Consider the following 22,061-nt stretch of genomic DNA (forward strand, 5'->3'; position numbering starts at 1 on the left):
AGGGGGTAAAATATAGAAGAAATACAGTCAGACAGAGGAAGCGAAATAAAGACGGAAGAATATGAAGAAATAAAACTAGCAGCAATAAAAATCAGGCTGCCTATTTCAAAACATCTTTAAGCAACCAGCAAGATTAGGATCCAACTGAACACTGACCATAAAAACAGAATTAAAAGCAAGAAAAATGGGAATTCACGGTAGTATTGACAGGTCTCTTAGTACAGGGAAACAAAAAAGGCTGCAGATATTTTATAGGCACTTAAAATTCAATCCAATAAACTTTCTTTTGCAATAGTTCTTATCAAAAATATTTTGGTCCTGCCCCTATTAGCTGATGCCCTTTTCCACAGGTAACAATCAATGCAGAGATAGAAGGTCAGTGCAGAGCTGAAGCGATTAGCAGAATCATTTTTCTTGGTCGATAGAAAGTGAATCAGCAAATATTTTGAAAAATTAAAACTGATTCTAAGCTTTTAAATGTCAATACTTGTTTTTCCATCTATGAGTCTCCAGTTCAGTGTTTTCTCCAGACACGTATCTGTTCTCTATTAGTCACTGTATATGACCCTATTCAGGATTCAGGATTCTGTCTTCAGGGTTTGATTTTCACTAATGAGAAGAGGCTGACAGGCGGATACAATTGCTGTGCAGGTGCTGGAGATACAGAGAAATCTCCCTCTAAGAAATCCAGCCTCACACACAGGAAACCAGTCTTTTTTTTTTTTTTAAATGGTGACCTCCTGCACGAGGTAACATTGCACTTGAATAACCAGACTTAAAAGTAAATGTCGCCTCTTAACCTGTGACCGAGCCTCATTAAAACCAAATGAGAGCTCATTTTTTAAGGGGGCCCATTAGAAAAAGTACTGTAACCTATTTGAGCGACCAACCACTTTTAAAAGCTGCACAAAAGTCAGACGTTAAGAGAGAACTGCCCCATCTCACTAATGTAGATCCATAAATCTGCTGCCACACACACCTTCCACGAGTCACACCGCAGTCTAATCTGAACACACACACATTTGTTCATTTATTTGGATCCCCATTAGCTGTGGCAGCAGATGAGTATACAACATTATACCAATATTTTTAGATTCTATTTGATTTACTCTGTTGTTATCATCTCTGATATCCATCACAATTAACCTTCCTTAAAGTCACTTAGAATTAGTAGAAAGCAGTCGCTTCACATTTTTAAGTTCCCCTCAGTATTCAACTAATCCCAGTGGTATTTGTCGGCACATCCACTGCAAACAGGAATTGTGGACAGCTAATCCGGCATGCTTTTCACGGTGCCAGTTTGCCAACAAGTCAACAAATATAGGCTGAAAGTAGCTCAAGCTTTAGCCCACAGCGTAAAGCACCAATTCCATGGCAACATTATGCATTATTATTACCTCCCCCAAAGCATTGTGGGAGCTGGCATTGGGAGGCTGCAGCTGTCTGGACTACAGACACTGCGTTAGACTTCCTGTAGATCAACATAAATTTACTTGTATTGCCCAGAAACAGATATAATCCACATTATTTCTAACCCAGTTCTCCAAGAAGACGAAGAAAAGGTCTTTTGGCATAAAGGAAAATGGCCTCACTAGTAGCCTTTCTGCTTCAGTAGCCTGTTTTCGCAAAAGTTAAACTCTGGCAAAGGTTACGGCCGCTCAAAGCCAGACGACAGTGATGGCTCACTCACCACCACTAGATCTTTTGCCTCTCTCCTCCACATGACCCCCTTGGAGATGCCCATGTGAAAATCTGCTTTGTGCAGCCCATAAAAGCCTTTCTACCAAAACTGAACAATGCAATCCAGGTGCCAACAGCTCAGCAAATTGCAATGAAAGACACAATAACGACTGAGAGGGAGCAGGAACAGCAGACTCAGCAGCTGTGATTTCCTAGAGCTGAATTTATACGCGTTGTGTTTTAATACTCTGTGGTCACCTAATACCCCGGACCAGAGCTGTTCATCCATAATTCTCAGATATAAATTTGGTCTCGACATCTAATATTGGCTCGTCTCACTGTGGTGGGTTTTGATGATTGATGAGACAAACATTCGACAAAGTCAGTTAGAATAGCAGCAGTCTGCTTCTGTGGAGTGGAGTCAAACAGTAGGACTCAGATAATGTATCATCACAGGGTTGAGGCAGGTCAGTCAGCATTTAGACATGAATGAATTCTTGTACAAACATAATCTAATGAGGTCAGTGTTGAAGAGATAGTTTAGATTCTTTGACGAGGGGTTATTTGAGGTGCTCATCTATAGTCAGTGTATCACCTACAGTAGATGGCCCCCAGTTTGGAGAACGTTAAAGGACAAAACATCATTTTAGTCACCTAAAAAACAGATCCCACCTAAACAAATGAACACTAATTTAAGCTCTTTTTAACGAGAAACTGAAGCTGTTCTCTCTTTCTCTTCACTCCACTCCACCAGACTCCATTCACAAAAACAGTCATTTCACTTCAGGAAACACGGGAGTTGACTGTGCTATTGCCGCCAACATCAATGAGCTAACAAGTTATTTTAAGAACCAAACTTACCATCTAAAACACCAAAGTCCCACAACAACATAAGCAAACTAACCCATCGAGCAGCGGCAGATTAGCAGCTCCTGTTTTCTGACAGGCTGTTTTGTCAATAGAGTCTGGTGGCTTTGAAGCAAGAAAATATTCTTAATATAGCACTGAAGATAATGTTGATGTTTTTAGGTGGGTAAAATCTGTTTTTCTACTGATCCTTCTGCGTCTGTTCCCTAAATTGGGACTGAGCTGACTGCAATCTACTGCAGGGAATACGTTAACTGTGGGTAAGTACCACATACAACCCCACTTCAAATGATCCAAACTATCCTTTTAAGGCCATTACTGTTTGGGTTAAACCGGCAGTATCTTTGCAGTGGAGGTACAAACTATTCATTCAACGTCGAACAAAGAAGCTCACAAAACAGCAACCACAGAAACGTTATACTAGCATAAACATGAGTAAAGCTTCAGCCAAACCAGAGTGAGCCCGGATATACAATATCCCCATCAGCCTGCAGCTTCCATTAGAGGACACACACACACACACACACACAATTTATCTGCAAATGAATGCACGTGCACACAGATTGCTCCCACACAGCGGAGGAAATTATTCCCGGAAATCAGGGGTGATTATTGCTCCAACAAGGCCTCGGGGACACGCTGAGTGGAGGTTAGGGGGGAGAACAGTGTGAAAAAGGTTGAATGCTCAGACCAGGTGTGTGTGTGTGTGTGTGTGTGTGTATAAGGGAAAGAAACACAAAGAGAATAGGAGGGTGATTCATAACGAAGGATATGTGATTGATGTGTTTTTCTTTACTGTTGTGAGGTTTTATGTGAATCATTGCTTGCATATGAGTTTGTGTGTGTGTGTGTGTGTGTTGAGATGGAGGGGTGGGGGGGTGGGGGGGTGGGGTGGGGTGGGGGGGTCTTAATAGCCATGACTCAACCTCTTTTTGTGTCCATGTCTGTTTATCAGTATTTCCAGATTCACTGCGGTCAGTGCTGAGTCTCTCTTAAACGAAACCAGAGGAGCCAGAGTAATGACCTCACGTTGTGTCACCATAGCAACGCTGGCCACTAGCCTAACAACAACAAACTCTGCTGTTTTGTTTACAGGCTCTCTGGTCCATTGGGTGGACATATGGTGGCCCCTCGGTGGCCCTCAGCATCTTGACGTTCACCCGGTCACTGAAGTCAATGTTCTCAGCCTTACTTCCTACTTTCTGTTAGAAAGTTCACTGATGTTACTTGGCAACAAAGCAAATTCCAGCTTGTAGAGCAGTTTTGGATGATATTTCTTAGCAATGAAAGTTTTCTGCCTGCATATTTAAAAAGGACTGAATCTGTTACACAACCTTTACTGATATGAAGCGTCGGACAGGCTAATGGGTGCAGCCAAGAGGAAATATTGATTCGATCACTAGAAATCCCTCTACAGCACCAAATATTAGTGCATTTGCAGGCCAAATTATCTTTCCACAACCAAATCAGATGTGTATGTTGATTCCAGTGCAGCTAATATTCTGTTTCTTACTCCCCAAATCTTGCAAATGGATGGCAGGGCAGACTTATATTCTGCAAAAGAGTTCAAGAGTGCAGCAGTGTCACTAATAGAAACGTGCAGATGTCTGCCAGGTGGATCTCTGCTACTCCGATCCTCAACCTAAAACCATAGTAAGCTTAGCATGATGTTCATTTAGCTTTTTTGTTTTAATCTTTTTAACTACGACTTTTGGTCCGTAACTGTACACTGTTCCTAAAACTGCAATAAGCAGGAAGACAATGTTGTTGAAGTTATAATAATATTTCTGTTCTGTTGGAAATTACGTCTATGACCGCAGCTGTAAGGCCGTAGCCTAATGAGCTGGAGGTGTGGATGTTGGGTGTCACCAACTAAAGCGACAGCCTGTTGCCTGCAGCTTGCAGCTCTTCATCAAACAGCTCGTTTCTTCTTCTTCTTTTCACTGTGATCGTTTCTTCTCAGTCCTTTCTGCCCTCGCAACTATTCTAAATGTTCCACGGACAAAATCACACACAGAAAATGGACATGTCTTGTTTTACTGATGTGTACAATGCAAGAACAGCAGCCGTAGAGAAAACTAACACAGCTTTGATCCAGTAGTAGGAGAGAGATCAGTAAAGACTGAGACTTCTATCGATAAGATGACATCAGGAACAGTAGTATCCATGTTACCTGTGAATCAAGTGCAGGAACGACTCCACCACTAACAACGAAAGCTGCCATATAAAAACAGTATTACTGAATCTAAATACATGAATGGCTATTGCAAGAATGGGGTTTGATATAATTATAAATAAAATTTTAACATACAAAATGTTTATTTTTCATAATTCATATGTTAGCGTCTTAACTATATCATACTGTATATACATGTACAGTATGAACATGTTGGTATTACGGCTTAAAACGTTTTCTTTCTTATTGTGTTTAAATACTCTGGTGTATATTTTGTGCATTTTATATTCGTGTTTTAATTAAATGTGAATTTAACATCCAGAAATGTCAGAAATTGGTAGCAGGTGTTCTTGTTAAGTCCATTTTGGTACGTTTCTACAATGCAGTGATGATTAATGCTTCACAGAATAAAACATTTATGTGTCATTTAAAAAGCTAATCACAACCACTGATAGTGAACTTCAGACTTAAACACCCTGGAAGTCTGGCAGCCACATTTATTCTACTCACATATCACTGTTATTATTGTTGAAATATATAGGATGCTGACAGTACTCCCACCTTCCCACCACAATATGTACCCACATCCTCGACTCCCACCACAGCAGCAGCACACGTGCCAGACTCGCCTCTCCGGCCCCCACGTCCTCACGGTGTTTCCTGACCTATATTCTCTTAGACTCTGCTCTTCCTAGGTATTTACAGCTTCCTCTCAAACAACACACGGCTGCTCGCTTTCCAGCACGAGCACGCTATCATTTCAGACTGATGCCAGCTTGTTTTTAAATTCACTTTTTTTTTTTTTTTGTCGTATGTTAAAAACATAAAAGGAAAAAAAAAAATAGGACATAGTTCACCTGTGAAGTCGTCTGGCGCCACAGCAACAGAAGAGGCAATAATAACATAGGCTGAAGCCACATTTGGCACATTAGTCTCTAGATAACAAGAACTCCCAAACAATAACAGGGAACAAGGCAGAGATCTGTAAAATGGGATAAAACAAATACTTGCAGTGACCATACAGATGAAGCCTGTGCAGACAAACGCTCCAGTGAAAGTAAGTAAGTGGACTTTGAGTGGAGATTAGCTGTTTTCAATCAAGAATGAACTCTGATGATCAACTTTGAAGCCAACATGGCCGAAGAGTCCTTAAAAATGCTCAGAACAATGGAAAGTTCAAACATTTACAACTGAGCAAACTTGATCTCGTTGAAAGTTACGGTGAATGTGCCGCATCAGTTAGGGTTCTTTCTGCAGGTTGCAAAATGCAATTTGCATCGCACTGCCTTTTTTGTTGAGGCCTACATATTAAAAAAAAAAAGTAGTTATAATGGCGTGAATTGTTTTTAATCTGTTGTTAATGTGAATATGATGATCTGTGTGTGATTAGTGATGTTGCTAGCTAGTTAGCTCGCTAACCACTGCACCAATAAGGTAACTTATCTCAGGGTGTAGCGTGGTGGAGCAACCAGTCCACATGTTATTAAGATATTTACTGTAACTACGACTAATGCTGCTGCTACTTCTAATAATTTGAGACTAAGGAGCTGGTTGTGGACTTTGGGAAGAAGCAGGGAAGGAACTACGCTCCCCTTAGTGGACAGAGTAGACAGTCTGGATCACCCAGGGTCAAGGCGGGGGCTGTTTCACCTCAGGTGCTTGAGGAAGTTCTGGGTATCCCCTCAGATACCACTCCTGCACCACCCAGAGCACCCAGACCGGGAACATCGCTGCCTGTTTCAGAAGCTGAACAGGACCATAAGGCTCTGAAAAGAGAGGCTCACTCTGCCTAAAGGATATTTACCCCAAGTCCTGCAAGAATAAGGCTAGAAGAATCCCTGAGATCCCAACCACCCAGATAATGGCCTTTTCTCACTGCTGCGGTCGGGACAGACGTACCGGATCAGGCCAGAACTGAGAGGCTCAGGAAGAGCATCTACCCTCAGGCCTCTGGGATCCTAAATGAGGTCACTGCCCTAAAAACTGCCCCCCGCCCCCTCAAACACATAGATTTATTACTGAATCTATGAAGGAACTGACGGGACTACACTTGTTATTGCAGATTATATAATTACATGTGACAAATACACCTGATTTATTGATTGATTGATTGATCCCTGTAGGGCAATTCAGCTCCCTGGGGAGGTCAAAGGTCACAGGTCTGCAACAGAGCAACAGACCAGGAGCTGGTTGGGAATCCAGGTCACCGAAGACACAGGAATATAAAGGGTGGTCTTTCTAGTGCATGTGGCCCCCTGCTACCTTTTAATGTGTCATAATACTGTGTGTGCTGAGGTGCATAGCTTGTACATGTGATGACTGTGAATCCACCTCATGATTAAACCAGCAGTGCTTCGACCCAAGGACCAAAAACTGAAAACCACCCACTTCAGCCACATCACTCTTTGCTCTACTGCCCTCAATAAAACTGAATACAGTACAGCTCTGTTCGGTGTATAAGAGTTACGAGGGTGGTGATGAGTTAACTTTCCCTCTTCAAATGCCACTGACTGAAAGCAGACCAGACTCTGAAATCAAAACAATAAATCCTGGAACTTGAGACAGGTTGAGTGAGGGCAACTGGTCTGTGTGTGTGTGTGTGTGTGTGTGTGTGTGTGTGTGTGTGTGTGTGTTTGTGTGCAGGCGGGTCAGTTTGTGTTTGTTAGAAACATGACCATGTGGAAGTCATTAGATGTGGGCTGATTCAGCATGCTGGCACATTTCTGTGTTTGCACGTGAGTGTGTGGAGTGCCGTCTGCCACCCCCAGGTTCAGTAATTCAAGCACCACACCCCCCCCACACACAAATACAAACACACACACGCGTCCTCTATAACCTGGCTGAAAGATTAAAGACACACAACACAGGATCCAGAAGGAAACAGCAGCTGTTATCATGGCTGACTGTAGGTGTGGTAGTCACACATCACACGCTGTAAAGCACTCTGAAAGACACAGCATCGTCTGTTCGTGTCCGGCCCAAACCAGTTTTCCACCTCAAATGTGAACACATATACACTTCATGTTGGTTGCAACATTTGTTTTTGTGGGTTAGTTTACGGCGTTTCATGTGTTTATTTGCAGAAAATGTGTGACTCCGCCAGAAATTACTGCTCAACAGATGATAAACTGTTGACGAAGTGGTGATAAGTCAATGAGTTTGAATACTGAAGTGAAGCTTTGACATTCTGTTGTGGTTTTTTCAAATACACTTGCTTCAACAGCTTTAATCACAAGAGACACGGGTTCGGCTTCAACTAAATGAGTCATTGTGATACTATTACCTCAAATTACACTTTGCCATTGGCAGGACACATCTGTGCAAAGAGGTGACGAGTCAGCAGATTCAGTCAGCAGCTGAAATGAAGCCTTCGTCACACCAGAAATGACCAAAGTCACATATTCACAACGTCCAACTCTGCTCATTTTCCTACCTCTGATTTCCAAAATATAGTTCATAAGTTCAACTCTTTTGGGGAACCAGCTGTCATGCATGCTCCCAAATGCTGTAATTTTCCACTGCATCATGAAGACATTTCCAAATAATCCTTTCCTGCATCTGCATTTAGATGTGGAACCAATCGGTCGATTAATCAATCGAATGAAAATTGTTCAGCAATTACATTTGTTTGTTCCGGCTCCTCCAGTGTGAGTTCCTACTTTTCTCTGTTTCATATCACTGCAAATTGAATATCTTTGGTCCATTTTAAGACACCACAAACAGACATCTTTTGATATTGTCTGACGTTTTTTGGACAAAAAAAGAAGAAGACCCTCAGAAAATCAATACATAAAGAAAATCACAGCCCTAAGTGCATTACAATGTGACAACTGTGCAGTTTTTACAAGACAATGGGGTGAAAACGAGGTAAACTGCTGCCAGGAAGGTAGAAAATGATAAAGAATCCAAGTCCAACTCCAAATCCAAGATGTAAGAATCCAAGAGTCGAGTTTTAAAAGATGTTTTAATGGAGTGAGGTTTCTGCTACACCCTGACCCAGTGCCATCAAACACATCATCTCCCTGCGTCTTAAAACTATAATTCTTCAACAACTTGCTGGCTGACGCCTGAACTCGCCTGACTTTATAAAGCCCTGAAAAACACATCAAAAGAGTTATGCAAATTGAGTATGACACAGGCAATATAACTTCCTACATGACTTAAAAAGCAGCACTGGGATTGGATCTACCAGCTCAGCTGCAATTCAAAATGCTGACCAAGAGACATTTAGAAACACATTATTAGCCTCATTAGTCATATTTGTAGATATAGAGACCTACAGTATCAAACTGTGAAATGACACTCTACCCACGGAGCTGCACAGGACCCCTGGCTGTGCATCCAGAACTGGTGAACACATTAGCCAGTTAATGGGCTACTGAAAAAGAGCAGGAGAGCTGAGGAGGAGGAGAGTGGAGGAGGGAGAGCGAAAGTCAAAGGGCATGAAGGGGGCAGGGAAGTCATCGACAAGCAGATAGAAAGTATTGAGAGGAAAGTGAGGCAAGTTGAAGAGGGGAGTGGAGCAAGAGGGGGAAGGAGGGGGAAGAAAAATGAGAAAGGAGGGAAAGAGGGAGAGGAGAGACATAAATAGGCCAAAGAAGGCTTGGAGCCTCGCAGTCACTCTTCCCGACAGCCACATCCATCGCTCTCATCTCCCCTTCTCCTCACCTCCAGCCCTCCTCTCCACTCATCTGCTGCAACCCTTCATTCATCCGGAACCCTGAGCAAAACCAGTGAGTAGTCTCTACACCACATGGCAGTAAAGAGATCCTTACATTTGTAAGACTGCATTCATCAATCTGCATAAATTAATGGAAATGACAGCTGTATTATAGAAGGATACCAAGTATGCATGTATAATACTGGCAGGAATAACAGGGGAAGTGTATGCAATCAAATTAATGTAAATACAAATTCAGACACATGCAAGGAAGCAATGGATGCAGTGTAGCATATTTAGGAAGAAATAATGTTGCAGACAAACATTAAACACATCCTGCTTTACTTCTGTGACAATATGTAACCTGCAATCGCACAACTTTTTGTAAGAATATATAAAATAAAGAAACATTAACACATTTATTAACACTGCATCAAGCAGATTAATCAATATACAATAAATAAAATGCATATCACTCTGTGTGCATGCTGGTTATTTATATACCTCTGAGGAGCAAGGGTGTGCTTCACAGGAGATGAATGCATGTCTCAAGTGGAACATTGAGCTCCAGGACTCTTCATTAATCAGGAACTCTGCACATATTCATGCAAGAGTTTTTAATAATACTGTTAAAAGAAAAAACAGGCTCGAGAGAGGAGTCATTGAAAGAGTGCCATGTTTCTTGCTCCACCTCTGGAGCATTAAAAAAAAAGAGAAACAGGCTAGTGAGGATCATATGATGAGGTATCCAAAATTAGCTTTATTCTACTACATCATCTCTGAGGCAGGAAACTACAGTCGAGCTCAACAGGCTGCACAACTACAGAGACAACAAACACTCAACATTCACAACATTCACTCTAAAATGCATCTAAATTAACACAAGATCTCCTCCTGCCGACCCTTCACAGCTAAACTGAGTTTACGGGTCTAAACAGTGGAAAAACAGCGGAGAATGTCGAAGTGAATTTTTTCCCTCTGACTCACATGCCCTACTTGTTAAACTCAAAGCCAGGCGCTTTGCCCTTTCACCAGTTCTCCTTGCCAGTCTTGTCATGTTCCAGGTCTGACAGGAAAAGGAATGACTGCATGTAGGGACGTTAAAATAGAAAATAATACTTTACTAATTGCAAATTAGACTACTGCAAAGCTTTAAAGAGGCAGTGAATGTGAAGAAACAGTTGAGAAGTTATTTTTGGCCGATGAAAATTAGTTGAATCCTCAATTACACCTGTGCACAACTGCAGCTGGATGACTCAGCCCGATAGAAACATTACTAGTGACTTTTCTGCTCTCCTTGTCCTCCCTTTTATAAACCTCCTGCAGGTTCTTCATCCCCGAATCCGCCCTCATTATCATGGACACCACAGGGAGCACCCTCTCCATCTCTGAGGCATTCTACCGCCTGATAGCCGTAGTGCTGACACTGGGCCAAGGCGTCCAGTCCATGCCTGTTCCTACTGACGTCCCCATGTGCACGGCCTCCGAAACCGCCCAGTACAGGCTAACGTTTACCGGCAAGTGGACCGCGGCAGCTTTCCCTAAACAGTATCCTGTCTACCGCCCCCCTGCACAGTGGTCACACCTTATTGGTAAGTGCACGACTACCTGGTGGAGCAGTTGAGGAACTGTAACAGGAGGCTAATTTAGAAAAACGCATATAAGGAGAAGAACTGGTAAAAATGTCTTCTATTTGTTACAAGTAAAAAGGATATTAAATGTCTCCTGAATGCCACTGATCAATAAATCTTCTCAATAATCCATCCACTTATGACATTACAAAATATTCAATGTCATATAACTTGATTAACATCAACCAATAAGAAATAAAAGCTTTTATATCCTTTTGCACTTTATATACACATATACAAACTGACTCATACAGTTCGTATACATCTGATGACTGCAGACTGATACCTGCAGCAACATCTAACCTCATTTCCCTCTTCCCTCCGCGGTTAGGAGTGACTCACAGCTCCGACCACCACATCTGGCAGCGTAATGAGTTTGCCAGCAACGGAGTGAGGGAGTTTGCGGAGAAAGGCGAGGCCTGGACACTCATGAAGGAAGTCGAGGAGGCCGGCGAACGCATCCAGAGCGTTTATGGGATCCTCTCCGCTCCCGCTGTCGTGGGAGGCACAGGCCAGATGAGCGCAGAGTTTGAGGTCTTCGCCAGGCACTCCTATGTAAGTCACTCAACACCTGGCTTCCTTCAGTCAGGGTCAGGGCGTGAAGCGTGTCAGAGATGTCTTTTTCTGGCAATATGTGGGTATAACAAGGTGGTGAGATGCCAAGGTCAGAGGGCTAAGTTATTCATTATTCATATCTCGAGGACAGGTTTTTTCTCATCGTTTTACCTTTAAGTAACAATAGAAGTCTTTGCAAGCATTATCACCCCAACTGTAAACACCCATTGCACCATGCAGAGGTCCCGGCTGCTACAACAAGTTATTTCCACTGAGGTTGTCGCGTGTCCCTGCACTGCAAGCAACAACATCCAAAACTGTTAAAAGACTAAAATTACCTACACTGCCCCATGTGTCTCTTTAGCCAACTAATAAGTTGTCATACTCAACTGCTAATTGTTCATTATAAAAAGCTTTATGTGACAGTCACATTCCACCCTTTAACCAGGTTGGTTGCAGCAAAATGGTTGAGGCTACTATAAAATCTGTTTTTTCCATAAGCTGCACCCTACAGAGAGCTTCCGTAACATAGTAAGCCTTATTTATGCTTCTACAGATTATGTAAAACTCTGCAGGAGTTTGTGGAGGCTGTTAAACTTGCTACTGATGAGTGTCTGGGCTGGCCATAAAGCAGGGGACCAAAGACAATGTTAGGCTTGGATAAGAGACAAGACGTGGTAGGAAGAGGTGGAAGGAAAGGTGTGGTCTGGCAGCGAGAGACGGCCAGCTGGAGACAGAAGATGCTTACCAACACGAAACAAATTAGACTCTGCTAGTGAAATAATACTGCATGTAGGAGGAGGTGGGTTCGTTATTGGACTACAAATCCCTACTATGATGACAGGTGCTTCTTTATAACACAGTGAAATACATTCTTAGACAGTACATTTGACATATGGTTGATTTAAGGGGGAATTCCAATGATTTTACATATCGTATGTGAAAATTGCTGTATTATGCCTTTTGTGGCTGCAGAGGGAGGTGCGCTTGGTCTGATAAATTGCCTCAAGTGATGTCATATGAGTCAGCTGGGTCAGTTGGGGCTGCAGACTACTAAATTTGGAAATTAAAAGAAGTAACTGAGCTTACCAGACCTCTGTATCCTACTCCTCATCTCTGCTTTAGCCAAGAGGTTCGAGGCTACAATTGCCACCACTAGCATAACACGCCCAAACCTTCAACCGAAGGCTGTTGAGGTGCATTGTGGGTAATGCAGACACAAAGTTTTGACAAGACAGAAGAATCTGTGAAATAAAAAAAAAAATTGTATATCACTGGTTCTGTTGCTTCAGTTTTGATTTTTGTGGCTGTGACCCACTGTCCAACTATCACATAAGGAGAAGCGGTTATCCACTGACAGACACTGAGACCAAATCATATGTAGTGACATAAAACAACAACCCTTTTCTATTTTCTTTCCCACCACGTCTTCCACCTTTTCTCTCATCTCTGAACCTAATCCCCCTCCTTTCACTGTGTCTCTCTCTCTCTCTCTCGACACTCCATCTCCCTCCCCATGGCCTCCTTCCTCCTCTCTATCTGCAGCTGTCGTTTATCGTGCGTATCGTTCCAAGCCCGGACTGGTTTGTGGGTGTGGACAGCGTTGACCTGTGTGACGGCGACCACTGGAAAGAGAACGTGTTGCTGGAGCTTTTCCCCTACGATGCCGGAACTGACAGCGGCTTCACCTTCTCTTCTCCCAACTTCGAGACCATCCCACAGGACAAAATCACACAGGTGGATCAGACTCAGCCGAGTGTAACATTCCTCAGTCCAAAGCCAAAATCACTATGCGCGTGAACAGGGACATGAGCTTCGTGTTGCTTGATAAAACCAGCATGAGCACTGCAGTGCCCTAAATACACAACACACTAAAGTCTTGTTCCTCACATCACGTGCTCCTTGGACGTAATTAAAAAGATGCTGCTTTGAAGCTTGATGTCTTCATTCACCTCTAATGAATCATCATATATTCACTGTTATTCCTTGTTCTTTTTCACGCCACAGATCACTTCCTCCTTCCCTAGCCACCCCGCCAACTCCTTCTACTACCCCCGTCTGAAGCACCTGCCACCCATCGCAAAGGTGATGCTGACCAAGATAAAGAAGACCAATCAGATCATCAGCCTGCCCGTGGAGCCCACCCAGTCCAACCAACTGCCAACAGGAAACGAGATTGAGGACAAGCTAATAAGTAAGTCAGAGGAGTGTAAATAATTTCACCCTTACTATATATAGATATAGGAAAGATAAGGCATTTGCATGGTAACAGATATCCTGTTGTGTTTTGACCAGTAGTTGTGCTATGGAGCAATGTTTTTTTTATGCGTTGACGCATACACATGTGCAAGTACTCAGGCAATGCTACACAAATACCTCCCGCCAGTTTCACCCTGTTCCGCTGATCCACAGTGGGCGTCAGTATTGTTCAGAGAAGTGTAACACTGTGCCAAGAGAGGCAGAGAAGAAGACTGCAAGCTAGCAAACGTAAATGATTTTAAACATTCGAATAACTGGCTTTGCAGATATTTCATAGGACGGAAATGCATTCAGTGAGGTTTGTTAAGCCTTCGGGATAAATACAATTACATTTGGTAAGAAAAACTGAATGCAAAGACAAGGAATAAAAAAATCAAATAAAAACATTTTCTATTCATTACCTCAAGATGCTGAAACACGGATTAATAGGATCAACATGTAAACAATGTTTTTGTGATTTTTTAGGGTTCATTCTTCCCCTAAACTGCATCTCTGCATTTTATTTTCTCTGACTGAATAACAAAAAAGACAAAGAACATAAACATGTTCTAAGTTTTGCAAAGCACAGATATGGGACTTCACACAATGCTCGGGGCTCGGTTCAGACTTTTGCTGACTCAAATGAAGGCATTTGGGAACCATTACAGGCCACACACAAGCTAAATGACTTCCAACCAGAAACCAGGGGAAGCCAAATGGTGGCAGGGCATCAGAAAACGCCAGGTGCACATCTGGCATCGAGTGGAACAGGACACAGATGAGAGACCGAGAAAGTGAAAGAGCTTTTTAAGAAAACTATGTGGAAATTATGTACAGCAACGTTTGAGTCGTGACCCGAAATAGGATGCAGACGTGTATGTTCTAGCAAGATCTGGATCCATAAGTTGAAGCTGGCTTTACTTAAGGTTGGTTCCCAGACTGTAAAAATTTAAGACTCCCTGTTGTACAGATTAGTGGTAACAGTAAAAAAAAAAAACTGCAGGCAAGAGGAAAGCTTGGAAAAACCAAACTATATAAAAGCCAACAATGCAAAAGCCAAACAACCTGTTTGCATGACTGATGATCTGAAATAATATGACAGAGGCGAAAAATAACCTTTTATAAACACACAATTCACCACAGAAAGTCTAAACAGATGACTTGACCAGGAGAAGGAACAGATAGCGTGTCAGCCTGGCAGCGTAGATGACAGAGCGGTAATCAGACTCGGTGTTCAGGTTGACCGTAAAGGTTTGACTCAGCATCACAGACTACAAGCCCATTCCCTTGACTACCATCAACAAACAACACAGCGGGGCCAAGAGTCTGTTGGGGTTTCCTGCCTTGATCCCATCCTACCCCTCCATCTGTCTATCCCTCCCTCCTTCCATTAATCCCTCCATCTCTTCTGCGCCTCCTCCCCGAGGCTCGAACGGCAACCTTCATTACAGATTAGCAATCACCTGCTCTAGACTTCATCTGCGAAACGCAAAATTAGATAAATCAGCTTTGGCTTTTGAGGCATTTCCCCATGTTGCCCCTCCCTCTGTCCTTAATGGACACACAAGATGAAGGGAGATTTGACCTGCTTGTTCCATCCCTCCATCCAACCGTCCATCCATGTAGCTTCCGTACCGCCTCCCATCCTTCTGCTTTTCTACTCTTTCACCAACAGCTACTGTAAGTCTGTGATATATATCAGCTGTAACGCAAGCTCACAACAAGGTTGGCTGAGGTAGCCCGGCAAGTTCATGATGCCTTTTAGCAGGGCTTTAAATCCTTACCTGCTGCAGGTGACCTGTTAAGTGGCAGCACTGTTTGGGCTACAATGATACAGAGCGAGCACAGTCAGCAAAAACTCACTCAATAAATAAAAGGTTAAAAAATTCATAGTCACAATTAAATGCAAGTCGAGCAGCAGAACCACTGCCAAGAATCCATAATGAGAAACTATGTGTTCATAAAGAGCTGCACGCACAGCATGCTGCCATTTCTGCCTGGTCCTTTTCATTATTTTATTCACTTTAAAGATAAATGGGGGTTGAAGAAAAGTGGTTTTCCCCATTATGACTAATATCTTTCCTTTCCATTCAAGCCTATAAAAGGAAACTAAACTATCCACTCACAAATGTCAGCCATTTGCCATTGCCAAACAATGCATACAGTATATCAGAAAGGGAGGTAAGACGCTCCCCTGAGAGCCAGAAAGCAATTATTCTATATCATAAATGTTAATGTGCTCTTAATGACCCCCCCCTGTCACTGCAGATACCCCTCTGGACTGCGAGGTGTCCGTGTGGTCTCCTTGGGGTTTGTGCAAAGGCAAGTGTGGAGACTCGGGCGTGCAGCACCGCACACGCTACATCCTAATGCACCCGGCCAACAACGGGGCACCCTGCCCCCAGCTGGAGGAGGAGAGGAAGTGCTTCCCAGACAACTGCTTATGACTAAGCCAGGAAAGGAGGGAGAAGAAAGAGAGGAGGGAGAGGAGAGAGAAGAAAGAGAGGAAAGCCAGGAAAGGGAGGAAAGGACGAAGACGGAGAAACAACAATAAAAGGTCTGCGGTGTGCTCACGTGAGGCTTAAAAATGATGAGGTGACTCCTGTCTTTCCTCCCTGGCCATGCTCTCTTCTTTGTGGAAACGACTTGAGTACTGATTGACTGTTAAAGTGGGAGAGTCAGCCTGCAAAAAGAGTGTCGTCCTTAAGTCACGTTGATAGATCTGACAGCACTAGAGAGGTGTAGTTTGGCAAAATAGCTACTAGACACCAATTCAGTTTTGGCAGATTATCAAATGTGTCTGAGGACACAAGAAAACTCTTAGAAACACAGGCATTAACTGAAAATATATTTTCACAATATAATTGGGTTTGGTTCAACGATTCTGAACATCACAGCCATTTGTTTGCCCACAGTGGATTATAGCTCCCAGCAGCTTTCATCTAGCGGATTTGGAAATAAATCCATATAAATGATACTTAAGATCCAAAGTCCTGGTATCCAAGAAGTCCAAATCCAAATAATTTCAGTTCCAGCACAAGGGGGAAAAAGATCCTTCAGCAGTTCCACTAGCAGAAAAGTAAGTTCATCATAAAAACCAATGCCTGGTGCTCTAAACTATAACGTATTGGAAACATAATGTTTAATGAGACGTTGTGGTTGTTTTCCTGAGGACAAAGAATATATTTATTGACAGGATTTTAACCTGTAGTGTACAGTATATCAAATCTGAAAGTAATAATAATAATTTGTATTCGTTTATGTTATTGAGATATTAGTTCAATACAGAAATTCAGTTCTTTTGTAAAAAAAAAATTACTAAAAATGTACAAAAAAAATGTATTGTTGTCTGTCTGTTCAATAAAGTGTAAATACATCTTACACTGTTGTAGCCTCACTGACTCAGATGGCCTTTTGTATATATGGAGTCGCACTGGCTAACCTCACGTCACATAACCTCAATAACAATTGCTCAATGTGATGTCTGACCTTTAAATCTAAACCACACTTTTGGGCTTTGTTGCATTTGGGCTTCCAAGGTGATATTATTACCACTGGGGCCGCAGGATCAAATTGAGTGTGGAGCGAAATGCTTTAACTGGATGACCCGAGTTCAGGCCCCGGTGTTGGCTCGCACTCGCCCTGATGAAGTGTTGGTCGTAAAACGGATGAATGTGCTCACCAAGTATTTAAAACAGTTCACCAAATGTTGATTTAGATTACGAGGACTGAAATCTCAGAGAGCTCACTTCACGCTGCGACGACCAGCGCAGCACATCCCCAGTATGGAGGCAGGAGTCCCGTTTAATGGGCAGAGCAGACAACAGTTACTCGTTAAGTTACGTCTTCTTTTCAGACGGAGACAACGCAATACGAAACAGATTGAAAAATGGCTTCTTTAGTCAACGATATTGGCGTAAATATGTAAAGCAGATAAAATCGCTTGAGGCCTCCCTCTTTCCCACCACGCCACACAGAAACTATACTGCAGATGACAGATTGAACAGCAATAAGGACTAAACATCTGGTGCATGAGGGGGCTCCTTCTGTTTTGGATGACAAGGGGGAGGAAAACTACTGAGACACAGAGTCGGTGCTATATGATGAAAAATACATTACGGCGTGTACACACAACAAGGGATCATATCGCCACACCTAACAGCTCTCTAGGAATTTGTTTAGGCAGACTGTGGCTACAAGAAAAGATAAGAAGCCACAGTTTGACGGCCACACGACTGTGTGGTGATATTATTTATCAAAACATATAATTTGGGATTAATAACAAAGTCAGACAGAGTGTTAGACATGATATAAATCCACTGGGGTTTAATATTTAACATACTGATTTAGTATTCACACTTCCTGTAGAGCTACTGGAGTGTGGGAGGAGAAGGAAACCTGATTCTTTGCTTACTTTGAGGAATAATAACTTCTGCAGATGCTAAATATGAGAAGGGTTTATTCTGTGTGTGTGGGGGTGAGGGGGTTTACTTGTGTAAGTGACCTCATCCAGGGTAAGCATATATCAACTATTGTATTTAATGGTTTGGATTATAATTTCCACACAGTTTCATATAATATTCAGACTCTCTTTTGTAGCAATGGTAATATTCAGTGTTTAAAAGGGTAAAAAGTGAAAGTATATTTTGATATGAAACAAGTCAGTAAGACACAGATTTGTCTAATTTGTCAAGATCAGCCAGACTACAGGACGTGTGCTCATATATATTCTCCCCAGAGGGACGACCAAAGCCGATAAACACCTTCCTGAATATATCACCTGCTTTTCTTGCATCTTATTGCATCATTCCTTTTTGGTAGATAGTGATTTATCCCTTAGGGCACAGCTCTGAATCCATCACTTCAGATTCACCTGCTTTTAAATCCATTCGGAGAGACGGAGTCGCAGGTGTGTCTGAGCTTCACCTGATGTATTTTTTGGATACATGACTTGTGCTGCATTTTGTTCTTCTGCACCTCACAGACTGTCACGCGTCTTTTTGTGGCGTTTCTGGTTTGATAACTTTGATTTTGTTTTGTGCTGCTGCTTTTTAGTTAGAGTTAGTGTGGTAAATGCAGAACAGTCACTTGGCCCTGCGGTGGGATTAAGTCTATTACAGTATCAACATTAACGTGCTTAATCTCATTATTACATTATTCTACTAGATATTTTCTGTATGATAGCAATAGAAAATAGTAGTAATACATATGCCAGGGATCTTTGAATGGTCATGGTGCTACATCTACTATGATGCTGGTGTATTATGGGCAAACTGCTGGATAATCTGTAACTCGTGCAGAAGGTCAGTCCCAGTAAACTACTGTTCGTAGCTGCCTTGCTATTGGCCCCCAGGTTAACCAGTCACAGAACAGCCAGAGTGTCTCGTCACACAAAGCAGCACCTGTGGGTTTCTCACACTCAAACTGTCTCCCTTATACTTTAAAATATATGCTGTGGGTGTTTGGTTTCGGTCTATGAGTCCAGTCGGTCTTGAGTCCCAGTTTGCAGATCGACATAAACACGTCAATTGGAACAACAGGCCAAACATTTGGTCACTATAAAGTGTATTGTAATTGAATAGCTCATTGTTAACTGAAAATGGGTTTGCGAGGCATTGGCTTCTTCCTGCAGTGTTACCTGATGTTGGCAGCAGCCATGTATTTTGATCTGGGAGAGCAGGAGGAAAAATGCATCATTGAGGAGATTCCTGAGGACACGCTGGTTACCGGTGAGTCCTGATGGGGGAATATTACAGTCTCACCAGAGGTAATGAGTGAAAACTGTATTACGGATTGCCACATGATTGCTTGAATCACACAGTAACATTATGTGTCCTTCCATGACGGTACTTCTCTCATTTCAGCGAGTGCAAAAGCCATTTATGACTACCAAGTACTTCTGTGCCATGAAGATGTAAAAAACATCCCATTCATTGTACTCACAAGAGTTAAATATTTCCTACAAGTACTAAGAAGTGAAAGAGAGAAATAAAATATAGTATAACAAGACATACTGCATGTATTGAATACACTGTATATGATCGGCAGATCAGTTTTGATGTTGTATTTATGTTCATCTACTGTTAAAAATCATATTTGGCTTCTTATTTCTGAATTTTTGATGCTTCAGCAACACTGCTGTGAAAGCTTTCATGCCAATAAAACCCATTAAAATGAACTGAATTTAAAATGTTTACACACAATATACTTAATTGTTTTGACAGTAACGTGCCAAGGAATCAATATATTAAACACTATATTATGTACAAACATCAATCAATCACAATATAATATACATTATATTTCTGTTCCATCCTCATGCTCAGTCTTGACTAATACTGTGGATGCACTGAATGTGTCTTACCCTCAGGCTATTTCTTGCTGGAGCCTTGGGATTCGAAGGCGGCCACCCACTCCCCTCACTTCGGCGTCACCGTCACAGTCAGGGACCCGAACCATGAGGTACTGCACTCACAGGAGAGGTTCATCACTGAGAGAAAACATGCGCTGGCTGCTTTCCCCATTCAAAACAAACCCAAACAAGCGTGAAATGCATTTCAAACTGTGTTAGCACTGCACGATTTGACTGATGAAAACCTACAGCATAAGCTTTTATCTGTTATTGATTATAAAACTATCGTTCCCTCCAGTTCAGCCGTTTCCTCACAGATTTGGCTGCAACAGTTTCATTTCAAATTCAACCATCTGAAATGTATTTAACGACAAAACATGAATGGACACCATTAAGAGAATTTACCATAATTTACTCCTGTTCATATAATAACGCATCGCATCCTTTTCCTCAGCACTTGCACTGTAGCTGCAACAATTAAATCAATTAGTTGTCAACTATCAAATTCTCTGATTTCAGCTTCTCAAATGTGAATATCTTCTGGTTTCTTTGATCCTCCTTAATATCTGCTGTGCTTGTGGGCAAAACAAGACATTTAAGAACGTCATGTACAGCTTACGCTTTGGGCAGTGATTCTTTGAAACACTGATCAACATTATAGACCTTTTTCTGACATTTTATGGACCAAACAAATAATTAATCAAGAAAATAATCGACATAAAAGTTATTGTTAGTTGCAGCCCCAAGCGCAATATTATTAGTGGTTCCTTTTCATACACCTATATCACTTCCTATCCCACTTCCTCTGCACTAAAACCAACCAAAAAAAGCAAAAACCCTAACACTGTGTTTCCTGCTCTCTAGGTTGTGATGTCCAAACGCTATGGCAAATTTGGTAAATTCACCTTCACAGCTCACGCCTCTGGTCAGCACTACCTTTGCGTCCAAACCAACTCGACAAGGTTCGCCGTCTTTGCTGGAGAGAGGCTGGTGAGACACGAACACAACTTTAGGTTAAAACAGAGCAGCAACAGATACAGAATCATCACATCACACACTGGGCCAAGTTTGTAAATTGCAGGTAGATTAATCAGAAATTTCCTTAAAATAACTTAATACCTTTTTCTCCATTGTGCTGCACAGAAGTTTCATTTGGATGTTCAGATGGGAGAGCACACGATTGGCCACGACACCGGCAAGACCAAAGACAACATGGAGACTCTGGAGAACAGCCTCAACCACCTCATAGATCAGATGATGTACATCACCAGGCAGCAGGAGTACCAGAGGGTGAAAAACAAGTATTTTACTGTCCCGTCTGCAAACACAACACTCCCACAATGTGAAAATGCCTGCGAGTTGATCGCACAACAGGGAGCTTAAAGGAAATGGTAGGAGCAGTGCGATATGTGCTGATATTAAATGAAAAACAGTGTGTGGGAATGTTAGATATTCAAAGCGTTAGTGTGGCAGAGTACAAACAGATGACGGATTAGACAGAGATAGGTGTAAGAAAATACACAGATTAACAGTAAACAGCACATCTTCTGTTGTTGTTTTTGTTAGTGGGAGTATTTCGTGCATTTGCGTGCAAGTGTGAGTAAAAATAAAAAATGAGAAGGGCGACATGCATATGTGCACTGATTTTTTTTAAAGAAACTGACAGTGAATCTTTGAAAACGTTTCAACGACAGCCATGTTTGACCTCCATGTTTTTACACCCCGTGTTGTCATTCAGGAGAAAGAGGAGACGTTTCGTCAGATCAGCGAGGACACCAACAGTAAAGTGCTATGGTGGGCCGTGGTGCAGACCTCTATTCTGCTGTCCGTCGGCTTCTGGCAGATGAAACGACTCAAAGACTTCTTCATCGCCAAGAAGCTGGTGTGATGATGATGATGATG

General features: G+C 42.2%; 2 protein-coding genes across 2 annotated transcripts; both read left to right on the forward strand.

Moving 5' to 3' along the window:
- The first annotated feature begins 9,361 nt into the window (after positions 1-9,361).
- On the forward strand, positions 9,362-16,395 carry spon2b (spondin 2b, extracellular matrix protein). The gene is made up of 6 exons (XM_070836997.1): positions 9,362-9,456; positions 10,710-10,975; positions 11,346-11,569; positions 13,115-13,306; positions 13,577-13,763; positions 16,076-16,395. The coding sequence occupies exons 2-6, from the start codon at positions 10,741-10,743 to the stop codon at positions 16,252-16,254; spliced, it is 1,017 nt and encodes a 338-aa protein (XP_070693098.1). The 5' UTR covers positions 9,362-9,456; positions 10,710-10,740; the 3' UTR covers positions 16,255-16,395.
- A 2,883-nt stretch (positions 16,396-19,278) lies between these two features.
- Positions 19,279-22,058, forward strand: LOC139207440 (transmembrane emp24 domain-containing protein 11). Its single transcript, XM_070837162.1, has 5 exons — positions 19,279-19,536; positions 20,178-20,269; positions 21,024-21,149; positions 21,303-21,449; positions 21,898-22,058. Exons 1-5 carry the CDS (start codon positions 19,407-19,409, stop codon positions 22,045-22,047), a joined length of 645 nt encoding a protein of 214 aa, XP_070693263.1. The 5' UTR covers positions 19,279-19,406; the 3' UTR covers positions 22,048-22,058.
- The last annotated feature ends 3 nt before the right edge of the window (positions 22,059-22,061 follow it).

The sequence above is a fragment of the Pempheris klunzingeri genome, chromosome 9 (assembly GCF_042242105.1).
Source record: "Pempheris klunzingeri isolate RE-2024b chromosome 9, fPemKlu1.hap1, whole genome shotgun sequence".
Taxonomy (NCBI): domain Eukaryota; kingdom Metazoa; phylum Chordata; class Actinopteri; order Acropomatiformes; family Pempheridae; genus Pempheris; species Pempheris klunzingeri.